General features: G+C 39.7%; 1 protein-coding gene across 1 annotated transcript; it reads left to right on the top strand.

Moving 5' to 3' along the window:
• Positions 1-561: 561 nt before the first annotated feature.
• AKNAD1 (AKNA domain containing 1) lies at positions 562-21,995 on the top strand. Its single transcript, XM_063131783.1, has 17 exons — positions 562-565; positions 610-1,631; positions 2,771-2,830; positions 5,134-5,275; positions 5,405-5,553; positions 5,653-5,712; positions 7,028-7,161; positions 8,718-8,874; positions 11,195-11,283; positions 14,178-14,281; positions 14,396-14,531; positions 15,506-15,606; positions 17,735-17,857; positions 20,643-20,732; positions 21,171-21,255; positions 21,549-21,696; positions 21,855-21,995. The coding sequence occupies exons 1-17, from the start codon at positions 562-564 to the stop codon at positions 21,993-21,995; spliced, it is 2,745 nt and encodes a 914-aa protein (XP_062987853.1).
• The last annotated feature ends 151 nt before the right edge of the window (positions 21,996-22,146 follow it).

Below are 22,146 nucleotides of genomic sequence, written 5' to 3' on the forward strand. Positions count from 1 at the left end.
TAAGAAGAAATAATATAGATATTAAGCCCTTATCCCCAGCATAGTATGCTATTTAATATCAGAATTTAACTGAGGTACGCTTCAGGTAACAAATATGTTGTTCATTGAAAATACATGCTGTGCAAACAAGGGAACTCCTTGTGGATAAAGAATTGAATTAATGGTTTAACAAATTCAGTGCCTTTATCACAGGGAAAGCAGTAACTCCACTATGTTAATCTCAGCTGATACATGTGAAATGATGTCTTCATAAATATTAGCATATTATTCTGCCCATACCAGCTTCATCCATTTAAACTCTTACATTGAAGCTATCTGTGGGTATATTTTTTCTTCACAAGCTTGATCCTTACATAACCCCATAGACTTTTCACTGCATAAATTCTAATGGTTATGTAATATGGCCCCCTGAAAATTTTGGAGAAGGGGAAAGGAATGCTTACAGGTTCAGTTGTGCTCTTTTACATAATTCAAATGTATTAAAAGTGTGCATGTTCTCTCAATCTTACAGAATTTGAAAGCTGACGTTCAGTGAAATAAGTGGAATATGATCAAAATATAATGAGTAGGTATTGTAGGTAAGAATAGTCTGACTGTATGAAAACTAAGTAAATAATATATTATTTGGTATGCTTTATCCTGAGGACAATACTGATGATGAACAAGAAGATTTGCCATATGATGGAGATCTACAGAATAGATATCAGTTTTGTGATTCACAAAATGTGGAAGACTTCCCTTCTGTAGAAAATACTTGTCAAAGTGGTTTCACTTTGACATCTTGTAATATTAGTCATCATTCAAAAGAAAAATCAGACTGCAAATCACAATTGCCTCAAAGGAAAATAAATCTGGCATCATTTCCAAAGAAAAATGACATGGAATTTACAACAGAGAAAGAATTACTAGCTAGGGCTGTTCACAGTTCAGGAAGAAATGAAAAATTCTCCAACTCAAAAATTTCAGATGTCCTTTTGCGTCATTTTCCCAAAGAAGAATTATCCAATCCATGCCAATTAATTGATTCTGAGACTATCCCAGAGATATCTTTTACTGAGAGTTTTGATGAAACAATTCTAAATAAAATTAAGATTTCAGACAATACAAGGATATCTTCACCACAGGAAGAAAGGGGGGGAAATCTTGAAAGAGGAATAAAAAGTGAATCAGTTGAGAAAAACTGGGATTTGATCCAAGATAAGCAATTTGCAATAGATGAGAGTTTTAATCCCGGTTGTGATAGAAAAGACTGCAAACAAGATAATCCACAATTTTTAACTCAGAAGAACCATGCAACTGATGAAGAGTTAAGTTACATGTCAACCTCAAAAGAAGAGTACCAAGAGCAAAAATATTTTCTGGAAACAACTGGATCTTCTCATAATCTCAAATATGGTCAACGTCAGGTTCATTATCGGCTTCCTGATTTCTCTAAGGTCGCTCCAAAGGTCAAAATACCCAAAGGAAATAATGACTCAAGCACTAAAATTAAACAAACCAAATCTTTCCCAAATGTGCTTGGTAATTCAGCAACAAAAACTGTTCTAGAAGCAATGAATTCTTTGGAATCAGTTGCAATCAAGAACCAACAGCAGGAAATGAGCATAGCTGAACTTGACCGACAGCTAGAGGTAGATAAAAGATGATCTTAACTACATATAATCTGAATTGTCATGGAGCATAACCTTATGTCTATTTATACCTCTGTAGAACTCCGAGATCAGTCAACCACTGATCTCTGTTGAATTACTTTTCCAGACACAGTCTGAAGGTCTAATTTAAACTTTTGTTAACTTCAGTTAAATGTTAGGGAGATTCCTCTAGAGTAAAGCATCTGTGGCTTACTAGTGAGTAAGCCCTATGAATATGGTAAAATTTATTTCTGAATAAACAGGATTAGACTTGCAGCCTATTTACTTGGCCTAATAAAGTTATGCCCTAATATGGATTTTGGACTGTTAAGGGTGTCATATCTAACATGCAACATTTGTGCTGAAGAATCTGTTTATGGGCTGGGATCCAACTGAACCCTAGAGCAAGCAGAAGGCAGTTCTATTAATAATAGGGGAGGGGAGTTTCTGATTTTTGCTGATTCCCCACCCTATCTGTAGCCTCCTGTGTCACTTCCCATGCTGTTCTAGATCTAGAGAAATTTTTGATCAGCCTTTGGAGATCACAGGTGGCTGTAATGGGAAGGAGAAGTATGGCAGTTGTAGGATCCAAGCCGTTAAAACTTTATCTCCTACTTAAGACTCCTGCAATACCACTGTAACAGCAGCTTTTGGGATGTGCTGGCTCAGGGCCTCCTCGTCAACAATGGCATTTTCTATACATTAACTCACTATCCTTGAATGCCCCCTTTCAGCATTCACTACTACAAGCTCAAATTCCAGACCTCCCATCCTATCCATCAACCATCTCACTGTGCCCCCCTTCCTGTCTAATAGCATGCAGTACCTCCTGACTCTAGCCTCTCTGTATGGGTCTTTCTACCAAATCATCTTTTATTTTCTTCACATCTCTTACACTATTTAATAACCTATTGAATATAGATGAATTGTGAGCGATTAGAAAGTTAATAAATGTCCTATGACTTGGTAACAGCTCAGCCAATGGATGTAGGAAGGATATTACAGGCAATAAAAAGTTTTAGCTTTTCACGTATTATTATTATTATTATTATTATTATTATTATTATTATTATTATTAATTATTTTCTCTTCATTATATTGTATATTAGTATTTCCTCTTCATTATATTGAAATAATAGATGCTGACAAAACAAGCAGAGGCTCAGAATCATATTGATCATCTAAGGTTTAATGCTAAGGTAAGTCTCCCAGAATAAAAGATCCAATGTATTGTTTAGGAGCACTTTTTCTTAATTTTCTCTCTGAAGCTCTAGTATTGTCAGGTTTCCCAGTCCCTCTGACAATCACACATTCTGTCAAACTGACATAGGACACCTAAATCAGTGAGACGTCTTTATTGCAGGAAATCTCACAGCAAAAGCTTAGTGGTTACATGCTTCAGAAATCATATAGCTGATGGTCAGTAGCTATAGGCTCCAAGATAATAAATAAATAAATATTCCAGAACAGTCAAAAGCTAATCACTACAACCATGACTGAGATCCTCATCAACATGGTTTCCCTGTTGACATCTCCATGATTCTGAACACAAGGGAAGGGTCATTCCATACATGGGTTCCAAACCAGGAGAAGGAATGGGAATGATTCATGGCATGATCCCTCAGGCAATCAAAGGGCAAATTCTTGAGAGGCCTAAACAAAATCACACCCATGGAGAGTCCAACTTTGAATCTTTCATTGGTAACTCCAGGATATATAGTCAAGGCCTAACAAGACCAAGGAAAGGGTAAACTCACAGATGCAAAGAGTCCCATGCCACTGCTTTTGCATTAGCATCTCCATGCCACATGCGTCCAAGCAGAAGAAAGTCCAAAAGTCATAGATCAAACCCAGTCTGCTGGTACACTGAGCTGACGACAAACAAAGACACACAATCCACAGCAAATGAGGGTTCAAGTCTATGAAAAGTCCCACAGTACTTTTCATGGAAAGTCCTTAACAATCCAAAGTTCCAAGTTTGAGAGTCCATGTGCAGAGTGCCTCCAGAGCTGCAGACAATGATGGATCCAAACAGAGGACTTCGGACAATATAGATGACTCCTTCCTAACAAAGGCTTCTCACCTTTGCATCAGCTTAAAAGGGAAGGCGTGATAATAAGATCCCTTCTCCAGACTCCTTGACAAATAAGGCCTTTTGGCCTTTCAGCAAGGCCTCTGTCCAAATGGCATCACTGCTCAGCCTTCCAAAATGATGCTTCAATTTGGGTAACCCTTCTGCAAATTCTTCCCCAACTCTATCAGGGAGAGCTTCTTTGCCCAAGGCCAAAGCCAGCATGTGGACGGGGAGTACAGTGACTCCCCCTGGCTCTGCTCTCAGAACGCTGACAGAGATAAGCTCACACAGATTCTGACACTCCATAGGCTGAATATACCCAAACTCTTCCAGATGACTTCTAATTAAATCTTAGCTATAAACTACAAGGTCCACTGCAGTGCTGAAACTGTTTCCTGACAAGTATGAATTGCATGGTATAATTCATTGCTTATAAATTCATTGCTTTAACTTTTTGTTGAATATAGCGCACTCACTCCTCCTATGGAACATGCATAGGAACAAGCTAATTTTTGTTGGGTGTAACTTGTTATGGTCTAAGCAGTAGCCTTAGTCCATAGCCTTAATCCTAACCAGCAAAACCAGTGTGCAGTGAAACCTGATCCCTGGCTCAAGTGTCAGACGGAAAATCTGTCCAGCACTTGGACTAGGAAGCAAATGACATCAGGTGGGTGTGGCCTTGGCAACCTCAGGGTGTCATCCAGCAGAGCTTTTCTGAGTAGTTCAGGGCTTACTTCAGCTTGGCTCACAGGGTGATGTTCAGAAGCCTTCAATAGCATATTGTGACGTTTCCTAGGCATTTTGATGATCTAATTGCCCCTTTGTGCCTAGATAACACACATTTTAAAGTGCAATCTGCTGTTGTGGGCAATGTACTGTCTTGTCATGGTTTGTGGGATGACTTTGAGTTATTACAGCCTGAAGATCTGAACAAAGTACTTGGAAGGGTACAGCTACTACTCATTTCTGTGACACTTGCCCTTCATGCTAATTGTAGAAAGGTATGACTGGTTGGGTCCAAGGGAATCCCCGAGGATTCTAACAATTATCAGTTTGGTCACTAATATCTCCCTGTTGGGCATAGCACTTGAACAGTTGCCAATCTTAGCAACTGTTCTTAGGTGAGACAGATTTTTTTAAAAAAGTTTGGATATTGTTTCTTTAATGTGACACAGGCCTTAGGTAGACCTAAGGTTTAACTTGGGATCATCCCTGCCTACTCCCGGGATCCCCTGTATGTCATTTACATGAACAGGGATGACCCCGGGACGATCCCGGGATAAACCTTAGGTCTAGCTAAGGCCTAAGTTATTGTTTGTGACTTTTAATTCTGGAGAAGTGGAAGGTAACAGGAAGAAAAACAACTAAATGCTTTAATTATGGATGTTGGTTTTGTAGTGTACAATGAGGTTTTCTATATTTTAACAGGTACTTCCTTGCTCAAATTCTCATAAACCAAACCTTAGTATTAAAGCACAAGGTACTGGAATAACTTCTGAAATGTCTATAGTTCCACCTGTAACAGTTCCTGTGAAGATCATGCTTGGTTTCTCCCAGTTGCCTCATTCAGGTAATTCAAATGGCCTATCCAAATAATCAGAATATTACTATTATTTTACAAGTTTGTAATTGTGCTGTGTATTTTGTTATCTAGCCAAAGAAATGGCATACATATCTTCCAGTTTCATGTCATTTGTAGACTCATATTCCAGAGTAATAGTCTCACCCTTACCCTTGGCTGATGTAGCAAGGCAATCATCTGTGAATCCTCCTGTACTGCAAAAAGTAACAGAAGAAGAAAAGCTTTCTCAGATGCTAAAAGATCAGACGAAAGAGCTGAAGGCAAAAGTAATATGAAATATTTCTATTTTAAATATCTGGAACTTACCCTCATTTTTAGTAGTCACATCTGGAAGCTGAAATGAAATGCATTTCTTTCTCTTAAAGGTGGAAATATTTTCTAAATGTATGACACAGGATGTATTGCCAGCCCAAGAACGCCATCAGGTAAATGAATTTTTGTAAGATTGTGCTTTTGCAATTTAGGGTACAACTCTATCAGGTTGCTGCTTACCAGTCAGAAGCCTCCTACCTTGGAGACTTCTGTGTTTCCTATGCCCTGCCAGGCTGCTACCAGTAGGATTTTTCACCTCTCCATCTTCCTTCTTAATTCCTCCCCCCTAGATAGGCCTCTGAGTCTTTCAAGAGGAGTTGCGCTGCTGAGAGTGGGGCTGGGGTTGGAGAGGTCATAGGATTCTGCGGATCCTTGCTTCTCCTCTCCCCTCCCCTTGGAACGCCCCATTTGTTATCTCTACAAGGTCATCCAAGGCCACGCTTGTAACTTTGAAAAGCAGACCCTATGGTTCTTTACGTGGCAACTGTGAAAAGAAGGGGATGGGTAGAAGAATTGGGTCCTGAAGTTCCTTTCTTGAAATCGTAGCAGTGTCTATATATTTGGGAGGGAGAATCTGAAAAATCCTATGTTCCTGGGACACTATAGGATCTAGACCAGGAGTGCCTTCCAAATATATTGGACTACAGTTCTTATAATCCCTCACCTTTGGATATGCTGGCTGGGGTTTATGGTGTTGCCTTCTCTTCCACTGAAGTGGAAGGGTGAGCTTGCAGGTACAGGACTTCAGTTGTATATAGAGCTTTCAGTAGAGTGATATTGTTCAAGTGCTGTGTTTCAACTGCTTTTATTCAGTTAAATAAAAGAGACATTCATCAACTTAAATAAGTGGCAAACTTATTATAATTGTCTTTAAGGCATTGGTTTGATCTGTCACTTGTAGCAGGTGTCTTTCCTTTCACTGCATCTAGAATTAGGGCTCAGTTTAAAAGGTCAATGTTGAGCATCATCACATGGGGGGAAATCGTGTTTCTTTACCGTCACTTCTCCACCCGCATGTTTATTCTTCATTACTTCCTCTTTCAAAAGGGAAAGTAAACAATGTGCATGTGGCCCATTCAGTGGGCCGTTTTGATTGAGCTGATTCTCCTGCACATAGCAGGGGATAGCAGCAAGTTTCATCTCAAAAAAAAAAAATCAGATTTACTGGGGTGGTTTTTTTGTCGCGTGAAGTAGTCTAGAAGGGGTGTGTGTGCATGGGACGCAGACAACGTGAGAGGGACCTGTGAAAATCTGTGAGTGCCCAGCAACAAGCATGCAATAAAACGTAATCTAATTTTGTTTAGTTTTGTGTTTATATTGCCTTGTTTCTGTTGAAGCTATTGCTATGACTTGTTTAAGGACCATCTGGATAATCAAATTGTCAAATAATAGCCAAGTAATATATTTTGTTATATTTTATTTGTGAAGCTTTTAATGCTTTTAAGGGAGCAACTGGACCAACTTGAACAGAATTACCTAAGCACAAAGGAGAAGCATTGTGCCCTACACCTCCGAAATTATGAGTACTCATCGACAAGCACTAGAGAATTTGATCCTCATAGGTCAAGTTTTTATTTATTTTTTAAATATGCTAATATTAATAAACATACCTGTATAATGTTCTTAACACTGCAGTCCTGTACATGTTTAATTAGAAGTAAGTCCCATAGAGTTCATTGGTGCTTACTCCTAGAGGGGAGTGTGTACAGGATTGCAGGTTGTGTTATAAAAGCATTGAGCAGGGCTGCTATGAAAATTCCAACACCTACATTTCTTCTCTTTTGGTAGGGCGGGTGGGGGGTGGCGGCATAGAGGGTGAAAACCTTTGCAAAGAGTAGAAGTGGGGGACAGATATAGGGGCGAGGAGGTTTTGCCCACCAGCAAAGCAGATCCTATGCAATTTCAGAATCAGTCTGGTAATGTCTATGGGAAGATACTATGTAATGGTGTTGAATCATTACTAGGGTATTGTTCAGGGAAAACATGGCAGCCATCTTTTGTGTAGCATCTTCCCAGGAACATTAACAGCCCCATTTCCAAAGTGTGCAAGAGTTGCATTGCTGGCAGTGTCACCACCAATTCTCTCTTGCAAATCCCTCTTAGGTTGAGATAAGAAATAACCCCGACCATGGTGAAAACAGCCTTATGAGCATATGCTGTGGAGAATTTGGTAGTTTCAGGCAGGGTTAATCACAAGGAGCACAACCAACAAGTGATCCCTGTAGACGGAGACATAGATTTTGCAGGAATATATTTTATTTATTTATTTATTTATTTATTTATTGCATTTCTATACTGTCCAATAGCTGAAGCTCTCTGGGCAGTTTACAACACTGGTTCATAGTGGTTTATATCTGCTGGTTCATAGTCTTATACATTGAAATTTGAGCTTGGGCGGTCTAGCACAAGCGGAAAATGGTGTCCCTTCACATTTGTCTCCATGTAGATGGGAATGTGTACCTATGTCAAATATAGTAGTCTTGCACAGAGCTCTTTTGAAACAAAGCCCTATGAAGAGAGACTGAAAGAACTGGGCATGTTTAGCCTGGAGAAGAGAAGATTGAGGGGAGACATGAGAGCACTCTTCAAATACTTAAAAGGTTGTCACACAGAGGAGGGCCAGGATCTCTTCTCGATCCTCCCAGAGTGCAGGACACGGAATAACGGGCTCAAGTTAAAGGAAGCCAGATTCCAGCTGGACATCAGGAAAAACTTCCTGACTGTTAGAGCAGTGCGACAATGGAATCAGTTACCTAGGGAGGTTGTGGGCTCTCTCACACTAGAGGCCTTCAAGAGGCAGCTGGACAAGCATCTGTCAGGGATGCTTTAGGGTGGATTCCTGCATTGAGCAGGGGGTTGGACTCGATGGCCTTGTAGGCCCCTTCCTGCTCTACTATTCTATGATTCTATGAATCTGCATCTGAGTCATTTTGTAATTCAGTGTCATGGTACTTAGCAAATACTAAGCATTAAATTTTTAAAATGAAAATACTTTGATTTCTGATATGCCATTTACTTTCCTAAACAGTTTTATACCTAATGTTATAACAAAAGGGAAGAATCATCATCATCTTTATTATATGTCATATATAACTTTGTATCTTGTAATTGGATTTAGAAAAGTAGAGGGGGAAATATTTAAGCTTGGGATGCTACTTGAAGATATCAAAGAGAAAATTGATAAGACATGCAATCCTCATTCCTCAACTTTTGTGGCATCATCTTCATTCAAACTCTGTGAATCTGTATCTTCCTCCAATTCAAGCTGTACTGAGGTAAACTACTAAGCTAGTAAAAAAACCAATTTCTCATGGTTTTGCCCACACTCACTTAACTGGGTACCTGTAATGTTATGATGATATTACAGTGCATTCACAAAATTTGGCAATATTGTCATGAGGGCAGTATCACTCAGGGATATTCTAAGCCCTTTCCCGAATTTTCAGATTTTATTTATTTAAAAATAATACGTTTCTTCTAGCTCCTTATGAAGTTATAAGGGGAAATGTACAGGCCGTATTCTGCCTAATTACTTAGTAAGAACTCCTCTCTCTATAAACCTTTGGTATCAGCAATTGTGGAATATCACGCTGTTAGAAAAATTGACACAACTTCTCCATTTATCTTCTGAAGCAGACTTCTTCAACCTGATGCCTCCAAATGTGTTGACTACAACACTCTTTAGTCCAGAGAAGGAGTGGGAAAAGAATCTTGATTTTCAGATATTTAGTAGACATTAAAACTCTAGAAGTGAATTCCTTTTACCACATTGGGGGAAATCATTTCAAAATAATGTCCTTCTCCTTAATAAATGAAAGAATCACAATATTTTTCAGTGATCCATAGCTTTTGGCTGGCCATGCCATGCGAAGTTGGTTTTAGAGATGAAACTGGTGAATGTATAAACTTTGACTGCATTGTTGTACAGTGAAAAAATATAGCACACTGTTGTATTGTTGAATTGCTATGTATTTAGGAAGTTCTTAAGAAGAACATATGTTGTGCAATATCCACTCCCCATATGGTTCTTTTGTACAGAGTCCAGTAATTTCAAACGTCTGTGAGTATCCACATAAGATTGCTCTGGGTAGGAACGTTTTTAAGACAGAGAAGTATGGAGAGAATAGAAATCATCCTATGGAGGTAATTCCACAGAGGATATTTGAACAACCTGACCAATCTGGAAAGGATGACATCGGCCATCAGCAGTAAGTGTTACAGTTTATAGCATCCACTGATCATAATGTGTTAGCCATTGACTCATTTCAGACGATGCTTTGAGCCGTGCTTTAGCAGCAGGCATGAAACAAACCACAGGCTTGCACCCACCATCTCACAAATTGGTAAGCCCTCATTAGTGCTTGCCCTCCAACCCAGAATGGGAAAATTAGTTTTCAGTTCTGATGTTGTATCGAACTATGTCTCTCCACCAGCAGAATGGACACTGCTGGTTGATCGAATTATCCCTCCCCCTGCAACACCCCCATGAGGATCCTCTGGAGCAGATTTAGGGGTGGTGGTGGAGGAATGTAGTGGGGGGAGGGGAACTCCAGATGTGTGAGCAACTTCACTTGCAAAAAGTTGGCTTTAGTCTCTGGGACAAGTGCTTGCCAGCTCAGATATCTCAGCGAATAATGGTACTAAAGTGCAAACTGGAAGAAAAGCTGTGTGGAAGAAGAGTGCATATGCCTATGGTTTTTGCAGTCACTGAATTAAAGCAAACCTGATCGAACAGCCCAAACCTAAATACATTGTTTAAGATCCAAAGAGCTATTTTAGTTAAAACCGTAGATATACCATACCCAGTGTAATTTAACCTTTTCCTGTGAACAGCTGTTCGCCATGTTATAGCACAAACTGTTTAGATTAAATTGCTTCATTTTCCATAGCGGCTTCTCATATATCATGGGGAGCTGCTTTCTGAGACATACAGTTCCAACTCCTTCAGGCTCACAAAACTGGTTGCACAGTTCTTTAGATTGTGGCTGTTATGTAGACATAAGCACAGTTGATTGCAGTCAGGCATTTCCATGTAAATATTCTTAGGATTATAGTTAAATGTTCATTATAAACCAACAAAATATTTACTGAAACTGCTGGATGTTGAAACATCTCTATAAATGTGTGATGTGTGATTGAGGCAGATAATACAAAACACAGAATATGACTTTATTCTCCGTTTATACCACCTCAACCCGCTGCTCCTTCAGATCTGCAACATCCACAAACAAACAATGGTTTATTTATTTAGGGAATATACAACTCATTTTTTGAATTTTTACAAAATCAAAATTAGTTAAGAAGTTGTTTAAGACACATATTTTGCTTCCCCTTTAGCCAGCTAGAGCTGCAAAAGAAAAATGCCTGTAAAAAAATAGTGGAGCCTCTGGAAAAGTCAGGGCTGCTAACAAATAAGCAATCTACTCATGTAAGTCCATTTGATATTTCTACTTATCTGCTTACTTTAAGAAAGGTAGTTCACTAAATTGCAATTCAAATAAACGTGATGAACTCTCCTACACTACTTGAACAGGTGCTGGCAGTGTAAATCATGTAGCCCTTTATAAACATAGTATGTTGTGTTTTGTAATACAGCATTGCTTCTTTTCACCTAACAAAACCCCCAAAGAGCTGCAATCCCAGAGATATCAGAATGCTGACAGTGATCAAGAAAACACAGATGGGTAAGTAACTAATACGAGAGGTTCCAAAATATGTTACATATGGCTGGATGCTGAACCCAGCAATTAACCTTAACCTTTGACTATGCCCAGTGTAGCACCTGAGTACTGCATGATCAATAGGGCCAGCTTCAGTGCCAAATACTTCTTGGGGAAGTATTTGGCATTGACCCTTCCTCCTCTGACCACACTCCTTCTCTCTTTGGCCCTTCCACTTAAATCTTTTGAACATCATGGTTGCCTTTTATACTTTTTTGGTAAAAAGATACAATATTGATAGAATTATATCTGCTAGGGATATTTGGAGGGATTCATGTGCCTACTGAAAGCTTGCAAACCCAGGGTCATCCCAGGAAACTGATTGTTGGGAGATTCCAGACAGATAAAAAGAAATATACAGCGTATAGTCAAACTATGGAATTTGCTACCACAAGATGTAATGGTGGTCACCAATTTGCTTAGCTTTAAAAAGGAGTTAGACAAATTCCTGGAGGAGAAAGCTATCAATGGCTACTTTTCCTGATGCCTCTATGCTACCTCCAGTATAAGAGGCTGTAAGCCTATATACACCAATTGCTGGAGAACATGGGCGGGAGGGTGTTCTCGTGTCTTCCTTGTGGGTTTCCCATCGATAGCTGGTTGGCCACTGTGAACAGAATGCTGGATTACATGGACCCTTGGTCTGATCCAGCATGGCTCTTCCATGTTGTCATAAAGGGCATCATCAGACGAGCGTTTTATTGCACACTTGTTACTGGGCACTCACAGATTTTTTCAAGCCCTATTCATGATGACTTCTGCATCCTGTGCACCTCCTGCCCCTTCTAGCCTTCTTCACGCCACAAAAAAAGACCCTGGTAAATCCCATTTATTTTTGAGACGGAACTTGCCGCTATCTCCTGCTGTGTGCAGGAGAAGCAGCATGATCAAAACAGCCCACTGAATGGGCCACATGCATACTGTTTAATTCCTCTTTTGAAAGAGGAAGTAATGGGGAAGAAAAGCACGGGTGAAGAAGTGATGGTAAGCAGGCGCGATTTTCCCCAGTATGATGATGCTCAAAGACTGTTCTAGTGCACATATCAAATCAAGTCCACTTCAGATCTCTAGTTCCCTCATTGCTAGCCACTAAGGGCAATACTATGAATCATACCTGACAATACAACAAGGACATAATCCTGCTCCATGAAACTTTGATTACCATTATTCCCTACGTGGAGTAATTCAATCTTAATTTAGAACTACAAGCTTTTAAAGTTTGCTGAATTATCGAGTGTCTATGGTCCTTCTTGAATCACCTAGTGTGCAACTGTTGTATTGGTAGGAGCAACAACCTGCAAGTATGTCAGGAGTCCCCAACCTTTTTGAACCTGTAGGCACCATCACAAAATAGCTCCCATGGAGGATGTGGCTAATCACATAATGGCTGCTATGGTGACCTGGCTAGTCAAAAGGGGTGTGTGTGTGAGTGTGTGTGTGTGTGTGTGTAGAGTGGGGGATAGTGAGGCTAGAAGCTGGGAGGGAGGGGGAGATAGCAAAGCAAAGGGGAGAAGAGAGAGAAAGAACAAGTCTAGAGGTTCAGATGGACAGAGAGCAAAGGAGAAAGGTTTGCAGGGATGGAAGAAGATTGGATGGGGCGGGGAAGCAACTCTTCCTTTCTGCCTGGTGATCAGCAGCTGATTCAGGAACAGGGAAGAAAATCTGGTGCCCTAACATTTAATTTTTAAAAAAATTAAAATTAATTTTTTTAAAGGGCCAAGGAGTGGAGATCTACACAGGCGCCACATTGGGGACCCTGCCCTATGTTAAATACATTATTATTATTATTATTATTATTATTATTATTATTTATTACATTTATATACCGCCCCATAGCCGAAGCTATGCAGGTGAGTCTCACTCTTTAATTTAGTTCCATGACAGTGTGTGAAGCCTAGATCTGGATCACCTTCACCAGGTAGGGGAAGTTTAAACCTTCCCACCCAGCTATTTTTTTTTTCTTTAAATTTGGCTCCCCTCCCTGGCATGTCGGGACTTAAAAACAACAATGGAGGTTTGAAAAACCTTATGACTATAGGCTAAACTTGTAGTAGTCACAAATTGATCCATGATAGAGATCATTATATCCAGTGCAGACAACATAGCAAAACAAATCTAGGGTTTAGATTAAACAAGCCAAACTAATTCTCTCTCAAGGCTCAGGATTCTCCCAGAGCTACCAATCGAAACAAATATAAGATTGTTTTGTCTGGGACCCCTCTTTGTAAAATTCCATGAATGAGGCAGGAAGAACCTTCAGACCAAAAAAGAACCTCCAGAAAGTAAACATGCATCCATTTGCAAACAATTGAGACAATGTTGCACCGTCCTTACTAGGAAATGATAGAGGTTTATTGAAGTGTTTGGGAGTTTTTAGTTTTAAAAAAGACCTTTTTTTTTTTTACTGCATTTCTATACTGCCCAATAGCTGAAGCTCTGGGCAGTTCACAAAAAATAAAATCGTAAAGTACAACTTAAGTATAAAGCTTAAACCACAACATGAAAGGAAGGACATGAAATAGGTTTGTTCAATTATAGTTTATTATAGCATTCAATTATAGCATTACTTTTCTGTAGTTTCACTTTTCTTTATATGTTTGATCACTGTTAATTCTTAATTGTATGTTTAAAGAGTATTTAGTAAGAGGATTTGGCATCAAAATAACTTAAGTTAGAATAACTCATTCGATCTTCAAGAATCCAAGCTTTCAGGAATGTAGAGAAATTCTTCAAAAGCTGACTGCAAAAATAATCAAGGCTTCGATACAAGGGGAAGGGTGACTTTGTTATTCCCTTTACATAACTTCTGATCCCTTCTGTCATGCATTTTGCCCATATGTTATCTTTTCCCTCATCAGGAATTTAAGCTATTGGGAAATGAGATCTCCACCTCCAGCGAAACCCTACAATACCAACAACCAGGAAACCAACACAGCTCGTTTCACTGTATTGAAAGAAAAAGGTAGAGCAAGATTTAAAAAGCAAATGTATGTGTTTTAATTAACAAGTGAAATAATTGTAATAGAAGTCATCCACTAATTCACTCCCCCACCCCCCCGAATTTTTTTTTTCATAGGGAGCTCGGCTTATCCTGCAGATCACCATTTTTGTGAGGAGTTAGGAAATTCTGCAAAGGAACATAATATTATTATACATCCTAGACTGAAAATACAGTTAACAAGCAAACAAACTTGTTCCTGTTCTTCCAGTAGGTTAGTATGTATACTGGTATACCTAAACTTTAAATACAATCAAATGAATATTCTTGTCATGAATTTAAGACAAATAAACATTCATAGTGCACTTATACACCGTGACTGGGTTCGGAGATCACAAGAACCTTCAATGGGTTAATTAACCCTTGTTAATTTTATTACCCATCTTGGGTTATTGTGTCATCTGAAGAGAGTTTTTTTTAACCCACAATGCTTTATTTGGCCAAAATAACCCACTCTTATAACCCACTTTTGTAGCATGGATTATTTGAACCATTGTGGGTTATTGTGTCGTCTGGCGATCGCCATGGCTTATTTTAGCCAGCTCGAGAGCTATGTGGCAAGAGTGCTCAAAATTGCTGCCATTGTGCTCCTTGCTGGCTGTCAGTGTCAGGGCACAGGATTTTGATAATGCAAGGGTTGACAATTGAGTAGAGGAGGCTGTGTAAGAAATTTTGTTCTGATCCTGCAAACCACTTCTCCCTTTTTGGTGCACTCAGGATATTTGTCCCTCTGGAGTAAATGCATAGGGGTTTGATAGTGGATCAGGTGCCTCCTGACTGGGGGGAAGCTGTGTATGAAGTTTTGTCCCTGCACACATCCTGCAAACTTCCAGCACTTCAAAGGTGAAACAGCACCACTGCTCAGGTGGGAGGGTCAAATTACACATAGTAGCTTAATAGGCTACTCACAGTAGCTTATTAACTAGCTTATTAGCCTGTTCATGTGGGAGGATTGTGGTCTATTAAAAAAATAAGCTACCATGAATAGCTTAGTAACCCATCGTGGACTATTGTGATGGCTGAACACGACTGTCTAATCCTATATTCGGTTACCTGGGAGCAAGCCCCACTGAATTCAGTAGGATTTAATTTTTAATAGGCATGTATAGGATTGCACTGTTAATCACATCTGTCTTCGCTGTTAACATTCAATTAAACCTCTTTGCCGTATTTCTGTTTTCAATCTAGAAATAAAAAGATGGAATACAAAAAAACAAACAGAGGAAAGTCAGACTGTGAAAGATTCTCAATCTTCTTAGAAGAAAAAGCCATGGATTTAGACTTATCTGGTAATTAGTTTCAGTAATACTAACTAGAGAGCTTACATTATTTAGAATGTAAGTTAACTGCTGTAAGAATCCCTAGTAAACATTACAGTAATCTGATGTCATTTCAGTGAAATTAAATCAAAGCTGAATTTGTGCCATGCCAGGGCTCAGTCTTGAAATATATTAAATCAAAACAGACAGAAGTGACCTGAGCAAGTGACGCGTGTATTTCTCTAAGCATTTAATAACTTACATTCAAATAGATCTGAGCACTAGCAACATTTTTTAAAAAACTGATTAAAACTATCCTAACTCAGTGCATAGCTCTTGATATTTTTTGTTTCACGGGCTTTACATTAGTGGGTTGTATCCAAAAATATGCTAGCAGAAAAACTAAAAGAAGTGGTGTGGTGGAAGTGCTGGTGGGACAAGTGCTAGCAGCCAGCACAAGCAACAGTTACCCTAATGAAGTCTTAGGGCTTTTCCAAACGACAGATTTATCCCACCATTGTTCCACTTTTTCTACCTCCGGTTCAACCACAGGCTCTATACACTGGCTGGCTTTATCTCGCAACATCCTGCTTTTGATCTTTTCACGCAGAGGTGGAGTGTCTCATAAATCTCACCACTGTTGCGAGGCAAACCATTCCATGCGGCAGGTGACTCATACTACTTACTATGTGGTACCTCCTCCTTTCTCTCCCCTTACAATTACTGGTCACTGGATTGTGATTGACACAACCACACATAGAGGAAGGCACTGTGGAAGTTAGGTATTGATATTTTTAATAAAGGGGGGATGAGAGAAAGAGTTGTGTCGCTCCATTGAAAAAGCCTTTGACCCTACATTAATCTCTCAAACCCTCTGAATTTAGTACATTTTTAATGGCAAACCAGTTGGATTATAACAGCCATCCAAACTCTATCTGATTTATGAACTCATTAGTCTAATTTCATTATCTAATCATGTGCCTAGCAATTGTACTTCTTTAAGAATGGACTAACCCATTTTGGCTGGAGATAAACAATCATGTTAACAAATGTTAACCTTGTAATCTTTTCTCCTGTAAGTACTTCACATCTGAGACATTAACAACAACACAAAAAAAAGATGAATTGACATCACCATTCAATACTTTGCCGCCAGGGAGGCTTGGAGGCAGGCAGAGCAGCATCAGGGGTAGAAACAGCAATCTCAGCCTTTCCATAGTAGTGTAATGGCGTTTTGCCGCACTAACAGACTACTGATAAAATGACAAAGAGGCGGAAGTGCATAGGCATGGCTAGGTGACACACACCCATGCCATCATCCTCACTGCCCCCCCCATCTTCCCCCACAATGTGTATCGTTGTGCTATGGGAGAAGTATATGGGTAGGTGCTGGTGGTTTGATTGTGCAACCAGGAAAAGTACATTTTTCCTGTTGTGAAATAATGGGTTACGCAAAGAGAAGTCGCGGGAGAAGCACTGGATAACAACGACGTCATGTAAAGCAACTGGAAAATTCTGCCTTTGAGAAGTGATAATCGCGCCACAAAACCAAAGTGTAGAGACACCCTTAATGAGTTGTGCAACAGCTTCTGCAACAACTAGTGGAATGATGTGAGTGCTTGCACAACTGGAATCAAAGAATTGGATTTGACATTTCCCTGAGGATGAAACCAGTAGAAGCTTTGCTCTAGTGGAATGACACCATAAGACACAATCCAGTATTCTCTAAAGTCAGTTTTTAAAACCTTTCTAAATAGCCACATGCTGCATTTCATATGTATATTTCATATCTACATACTCTGTGGCCTCAATCAAAGGCAACCATTTACATATGGACAAGGAAAACACACATTCATATGGAGCTCTCTTTAGTTTTAAACCTAGATATTTTGCCTTGTTGTCTAATTGCAGGTGTAACCACAAAATGTATGGCATTGGTATGTGGCTACTGACTGCGAGTAGAACCATTCGAATCAATAAATCTACTTCTCTTATTATTTTGGTAGTTCTAAGGACTTTAACCGCTGTGACAACAGCAGTCATACAATTTAACAAAATCATGCAAGGATTAAATGCTTTCAGTATGCATAATTTAAGGACGATATATTTATAATGTCTAACATGTTTGTGTAATTTCGGGGTGGGTGGGGTCCCTTAGGTAGTGATATGGAAGACACTTCATTCTGTGACCACCTAGACAGTTCAAGTAGTGAAGAAGGCTGGGAACAGTGGACTAAAAATCATGAATCATGGACAGTGGCTCCCAAAGAACAAAATAAAGGTAGAATATTTTTTTGAGAAACCTTTTGAACATAACACAAAACTATTATCTTTATACTAGCTTAACTGAGGACATCCATAAGTGCAAACATACTTCAGTGGACATATTGCTTGCTGGATCAAAAGAGGCCAATATACAAGATGATATAATCTATATACGTACAATGTATTGCTTTGAATAGATGCACATTCTGATGGGCATTCAAATGCCCCTTCACCTTCTCACATAACTGGTCCCATGTAAATGCCTTTTAATTATGACTAGATCTGGATTGTGCAACATGCATCCAATCCAATTAGTTAGTTGTGTTTAAGCCCCATTGATTACAATAACTGAAGCATGGGTCTTCTCTTCAGCTATAAATAGATGCAGATTTGCAGAAGCAATTATGTTTGTATTTCTAACCAGTAGCTTCTCTGCCAAAGACTTGTCTGATGTTCCTTTAATTAGTTTTGATTTTATTATTGTTGCTTTCATGTTACACACACACACACACTAATTATGACTTTTGCATAACACTCTGTCATTAAAGAACTGAATGGTGTTCAGCCTCTTCTAGATGGGGTTGCACTCGCCTTAAAGCAATCTTTTCAGCCTCAAAATCCAGTGTCTGTTGGGGAGAACAGTGGGAGCACATGTGCATATACATGACACCACTAGCAGGTTGTGGGACCTTACCGGGTAAGTAGCAGGCAGAACTGAACCACTCATAAACACTTTCAAGTAACATCCCAAATACCAAGCGTCTGCATGACTACTCAGAAATAAGCATGAGCAGCATGTCTACTCAGAAGTAAGCAGGAATTAATCATCACGTTCCTCCCCAGCCTGCTTCCCTTTCCCAGCAGGAAAAAGATATTATCTCTGATCAGCAGCTGATAGGAGAACTTTTCCCTGCCCAGAGAGGGGGCAGAACCTGGGGTGAAGCTGGTGGGCAGATTAGCTGGGAAAAGTGGGTGGGGTGCCAGGAGTGGCCCACAGATTGTGTGTGTCCCCCACCCTAAAGGATCAGGTTGCAGTCTAGGCATACTTATTCATCCTGCACTATCATTACAGGCTCAAGTGAGCTCTGTGGCTCAAAACACCTTTTATGAGCTTAAGCTTATATACCTTTACTTGGATAGAGACCTTGGCCACAATGGTTGGCCATGTTCTGGTAACCTCCCAGTTCAGACTGCCATGTGTTGTACGGGGGCTGCTTTAAAAGTGGCTTGGAAATGGCAGTTTCTCCAAAATAGGGCTGCAGCATTACAAACTGAGCAATTTGACCATATTGCACCTATGCTTTGTCAGCTACATTGGCTCACAGTCCATTTCTGGGCTCAATTCAAAGTGCTGGTTTTAACCTTTAAAGCCCTAAATTGCTTGGGACCAGGTTATGTGAAAGACTGCTTCCTCTAGTATATACCTACCCAAACCTTAAGATCTTTCTCAGAGTACCTGTGCTGAATGAAACAAACGGGGGGGGGGGGGGGCGGAGGGGGTAACCACTAGGAAGAGGGTGTTTTTGACAGTGGTCCTCCAGATATGGACTAGCCTCCCCAAAGGGGTTCATCTGGTACTATTCTCATGGACTTAATACCACCAGGTGAAGACTTTTCTGTTTATCCAGGCCTTTTAAATAGTTCACTTAGTCTGGGCATATTTTAAAATCCCTTTTAATTCAGGGTTTTTTGTGAGGCTGCCTTGGTGGTGGTGCTGTATTTATGCTGCTTTTGATTTTATGGTCTTCATTCAATTCAGAATAAAAGTTGTTAATGTTTATTGTAAGCTGCCCAGAGAACCTTGCTATGGGGTGGCATACAAATGTTGTAGAGATTATGCAACTTCCATTGTATGTCTATTTATATATAATCTATTTTTGTTGTAAAATACGTGTGATCTTATTTTATTAAAGCAAGGTAGGTTGAGTTGTCTCATCATTTTACAAATAAGGAATTGATGAGAGTTGGCAGTCCTGCAGTCTAGGACTGGAGTGGCAAACCTGAAACTTTTCACTTACCCACTTCTTTGTAAGCTGCAGTCTCCTATCAGAGAGCTATTTATTTCAAAGAATGTGAACTCATTTTTGAGGGATTAATTAAAAGATAGCAGCAGTTCTTCTTCGTGGTCTCTGTGCATCACACATATGGGCTCCGCACCTGCGTGGAGCCTCGATTTGGGAACCTTCCAAAACTAGTCGTTCTGGCGGGGACCCCTCCCCATCGTCCCACTGCGCATGTCCAGCAGAGGTTCCTGCCCATTCCCCTCAGTTCCTTTTTGACCGCCTTTCTAAGTGCCTTGGAGGAATCTTCTGCTCTTCTATGAGCAATCTTTTTTCAAATTATAGCAGCTAGAGTTGTTTTTTGTGTATTCGCTTAGTCTTCATATGTATATAGTTAGAATTTGTTTAAAATTATAAAAATAAAAATAAATTATAGATATATCACCACTAAATCTGTTTGGAGAAAAGGCATTGAAGACGCCTTTTCGAAAGTGTGTCAAGTGCGAGAACAAACTCCCTCGAATGGACATTCCCTTTGTCTCTTCTGCCTTGGAGAGAAACATGTGATCGAATCCTGCCATCATTGCCAGGGTTTTTCAAAACAGACCCGACACTGATCAGACAGACTAAAAGCTGTTCTCTGGGAAAAAAAGCCTTAGAAGCAGTTTATAGTATTCCACTACCAAAACATTCTACTAGAGCAGTGGCCGCTTCAACTGCTTTTGACAGAGGTATCCAATTGCCAGAGCTCTGCAAAGCTGCAACGTGGGCAAGAGAGTCGAACTTTGTCTCCCACTACAGACTCGATGTCACAGCCAGCGATGTCTGCCGATTTGGACGATCGATTCTTTCAGCGATGCTGCAGTGATCGCAAACACCTACCCCCCTCGGGTAAGTGAGCTTTTCATTCGCCCATAAGTGTGAGGCACAGAGATTATGAAGAAGAAGAGGTTGCTTACCTGTAACTGTAGTTCTTCGAGTGGTCAGCAGTGCATTTACACAACCCACCCACCGTCCCCTCTTCACACTTATCGGTACTGATTGAGGGCTACCCTTCGGTATAGGGACTATAGCAGTCTCTAGAAACTGAGGGGTTACCGCCAGAATAACTTTAGCTTTGGAAGGTTCCCAAATCGAGGCTCCACGCAGGCGCAGAGCCCATATGTGTGAATGCACAGATGACCAGTCGAAGAATTACATACAGGTAAGCAACCTGTTCTTATACTTACAGTTCAAAACTTTACTGCTTGGAGCATTAATTTGGTACTGAGTTCACAGAAAGTGCCTTTTTAATAGGATATTACTTGCTAATTATTTTCAAAATTTCAGGTTCTACACAGAAGGAAACCATTGCTCTTCAAAAGATTTGTACAAATAAAGAACCAGAACAATTTATAGACAGACTATGCGACAGGTAAGGTATACCATTTTTTAAACAGGTAGTTTGAGCCAAACCACCCTCCATACAAATTTTAAAGGCTTCAAAGAGGGGGGAAAAAACCACTTGCAATTTTTGGATCAAGTCTTTTGTATTGCGCCTTTGTGCATGGGAACATCCTGATAGTCAATTCAGAATTGCCATGTGGATTCCAGCCCTGCACTAAATACGTTCCTACACTGTACATATTAAACATGGAATGCATTTTTCTCTTTAAGTTTTTGATCTGTCCCGTATGAAATATTTGTGTAAACCTTGTTACTTTCTAGACAAAATCAACATATTCCTCAAACTCGCTATTCAAGAACTTGTGATACCATTATCCTTTCACCACAATACCTCCCTAGTAGGAGTATCTATGGAAGAAGGTCAACTTGTAATCTGAGAAACAGGGACATTGAAGATACAAATACAAAGGTAAGAAGGGAGGGGGGTCTTGTACATACAGGAGCCAACCTCTTGAGTATTTAATAAAAGGTTTGACAACTGGGAAACTTTAAAATTTAAGAAGTGGACCATTTTCCCTAATAAGAAAAAAATATGTTAATTATCAAACAAGTTTTTGTCATTAACAGATATTAAACTCCACTCTGGATCATGTTATACAGACTGCAAACAATCTGAAGAAAACTTCAGAACACATGATGCAAGTTGTTTCAGAAGATTTAGCCAAGGCCAAAATCCAGCCATTTGACAGTGTCCCAGCTAGCCGCTAAAGTCCCAGCTAAAGCTGAATATGTTATGAAACTAACAAAAATATATCCAAAAGAAAACAGTTTCATGTGTAAAGAATTAAAATACAGCATTTTCCATGTAAAACCCCCCAAAACTTTAGGTTTATTAAATAAAAATAATTAGTAGAAAAAC

Source organism: Elgaria multicarinata, chromosome 1 (assembly GCF_023053635.1).
Source record: "Elgaria multicarinata webbii isolate HBS135686 ecotype San Diego chromosome 1, rElgMul1.1.pri, whole genome shotgun sequence".
Lineage (NCBI taxonomy): Eukaryota > Metazoa > Chordata > Lepidosauria > Squamata > Anguidae > Elgaria > Elgaria multicarinata.

What these genes read in the sequence shown, in the direction of transcription:
- AKNAD1 (XM_063131783.1), top strand. An exon ending in TGTTCCTGTTCTTCCAGTAG is followed by an intron (nt 14,532 to 15,505) that starts GTTAGTATGTAT and finishes TTTTCAATCTAG; the next exon opens with AAATAAAAAGATGGAATACA. An exon ending in CATGGATTTAGACTTATCTG is followed by an intron (nt 15,607 to 17,734) that starts GTAATTAGTTTC and finishes GGGGTCCCTTAG; the next exon opens with GTAGTGATATGGAAGACACT.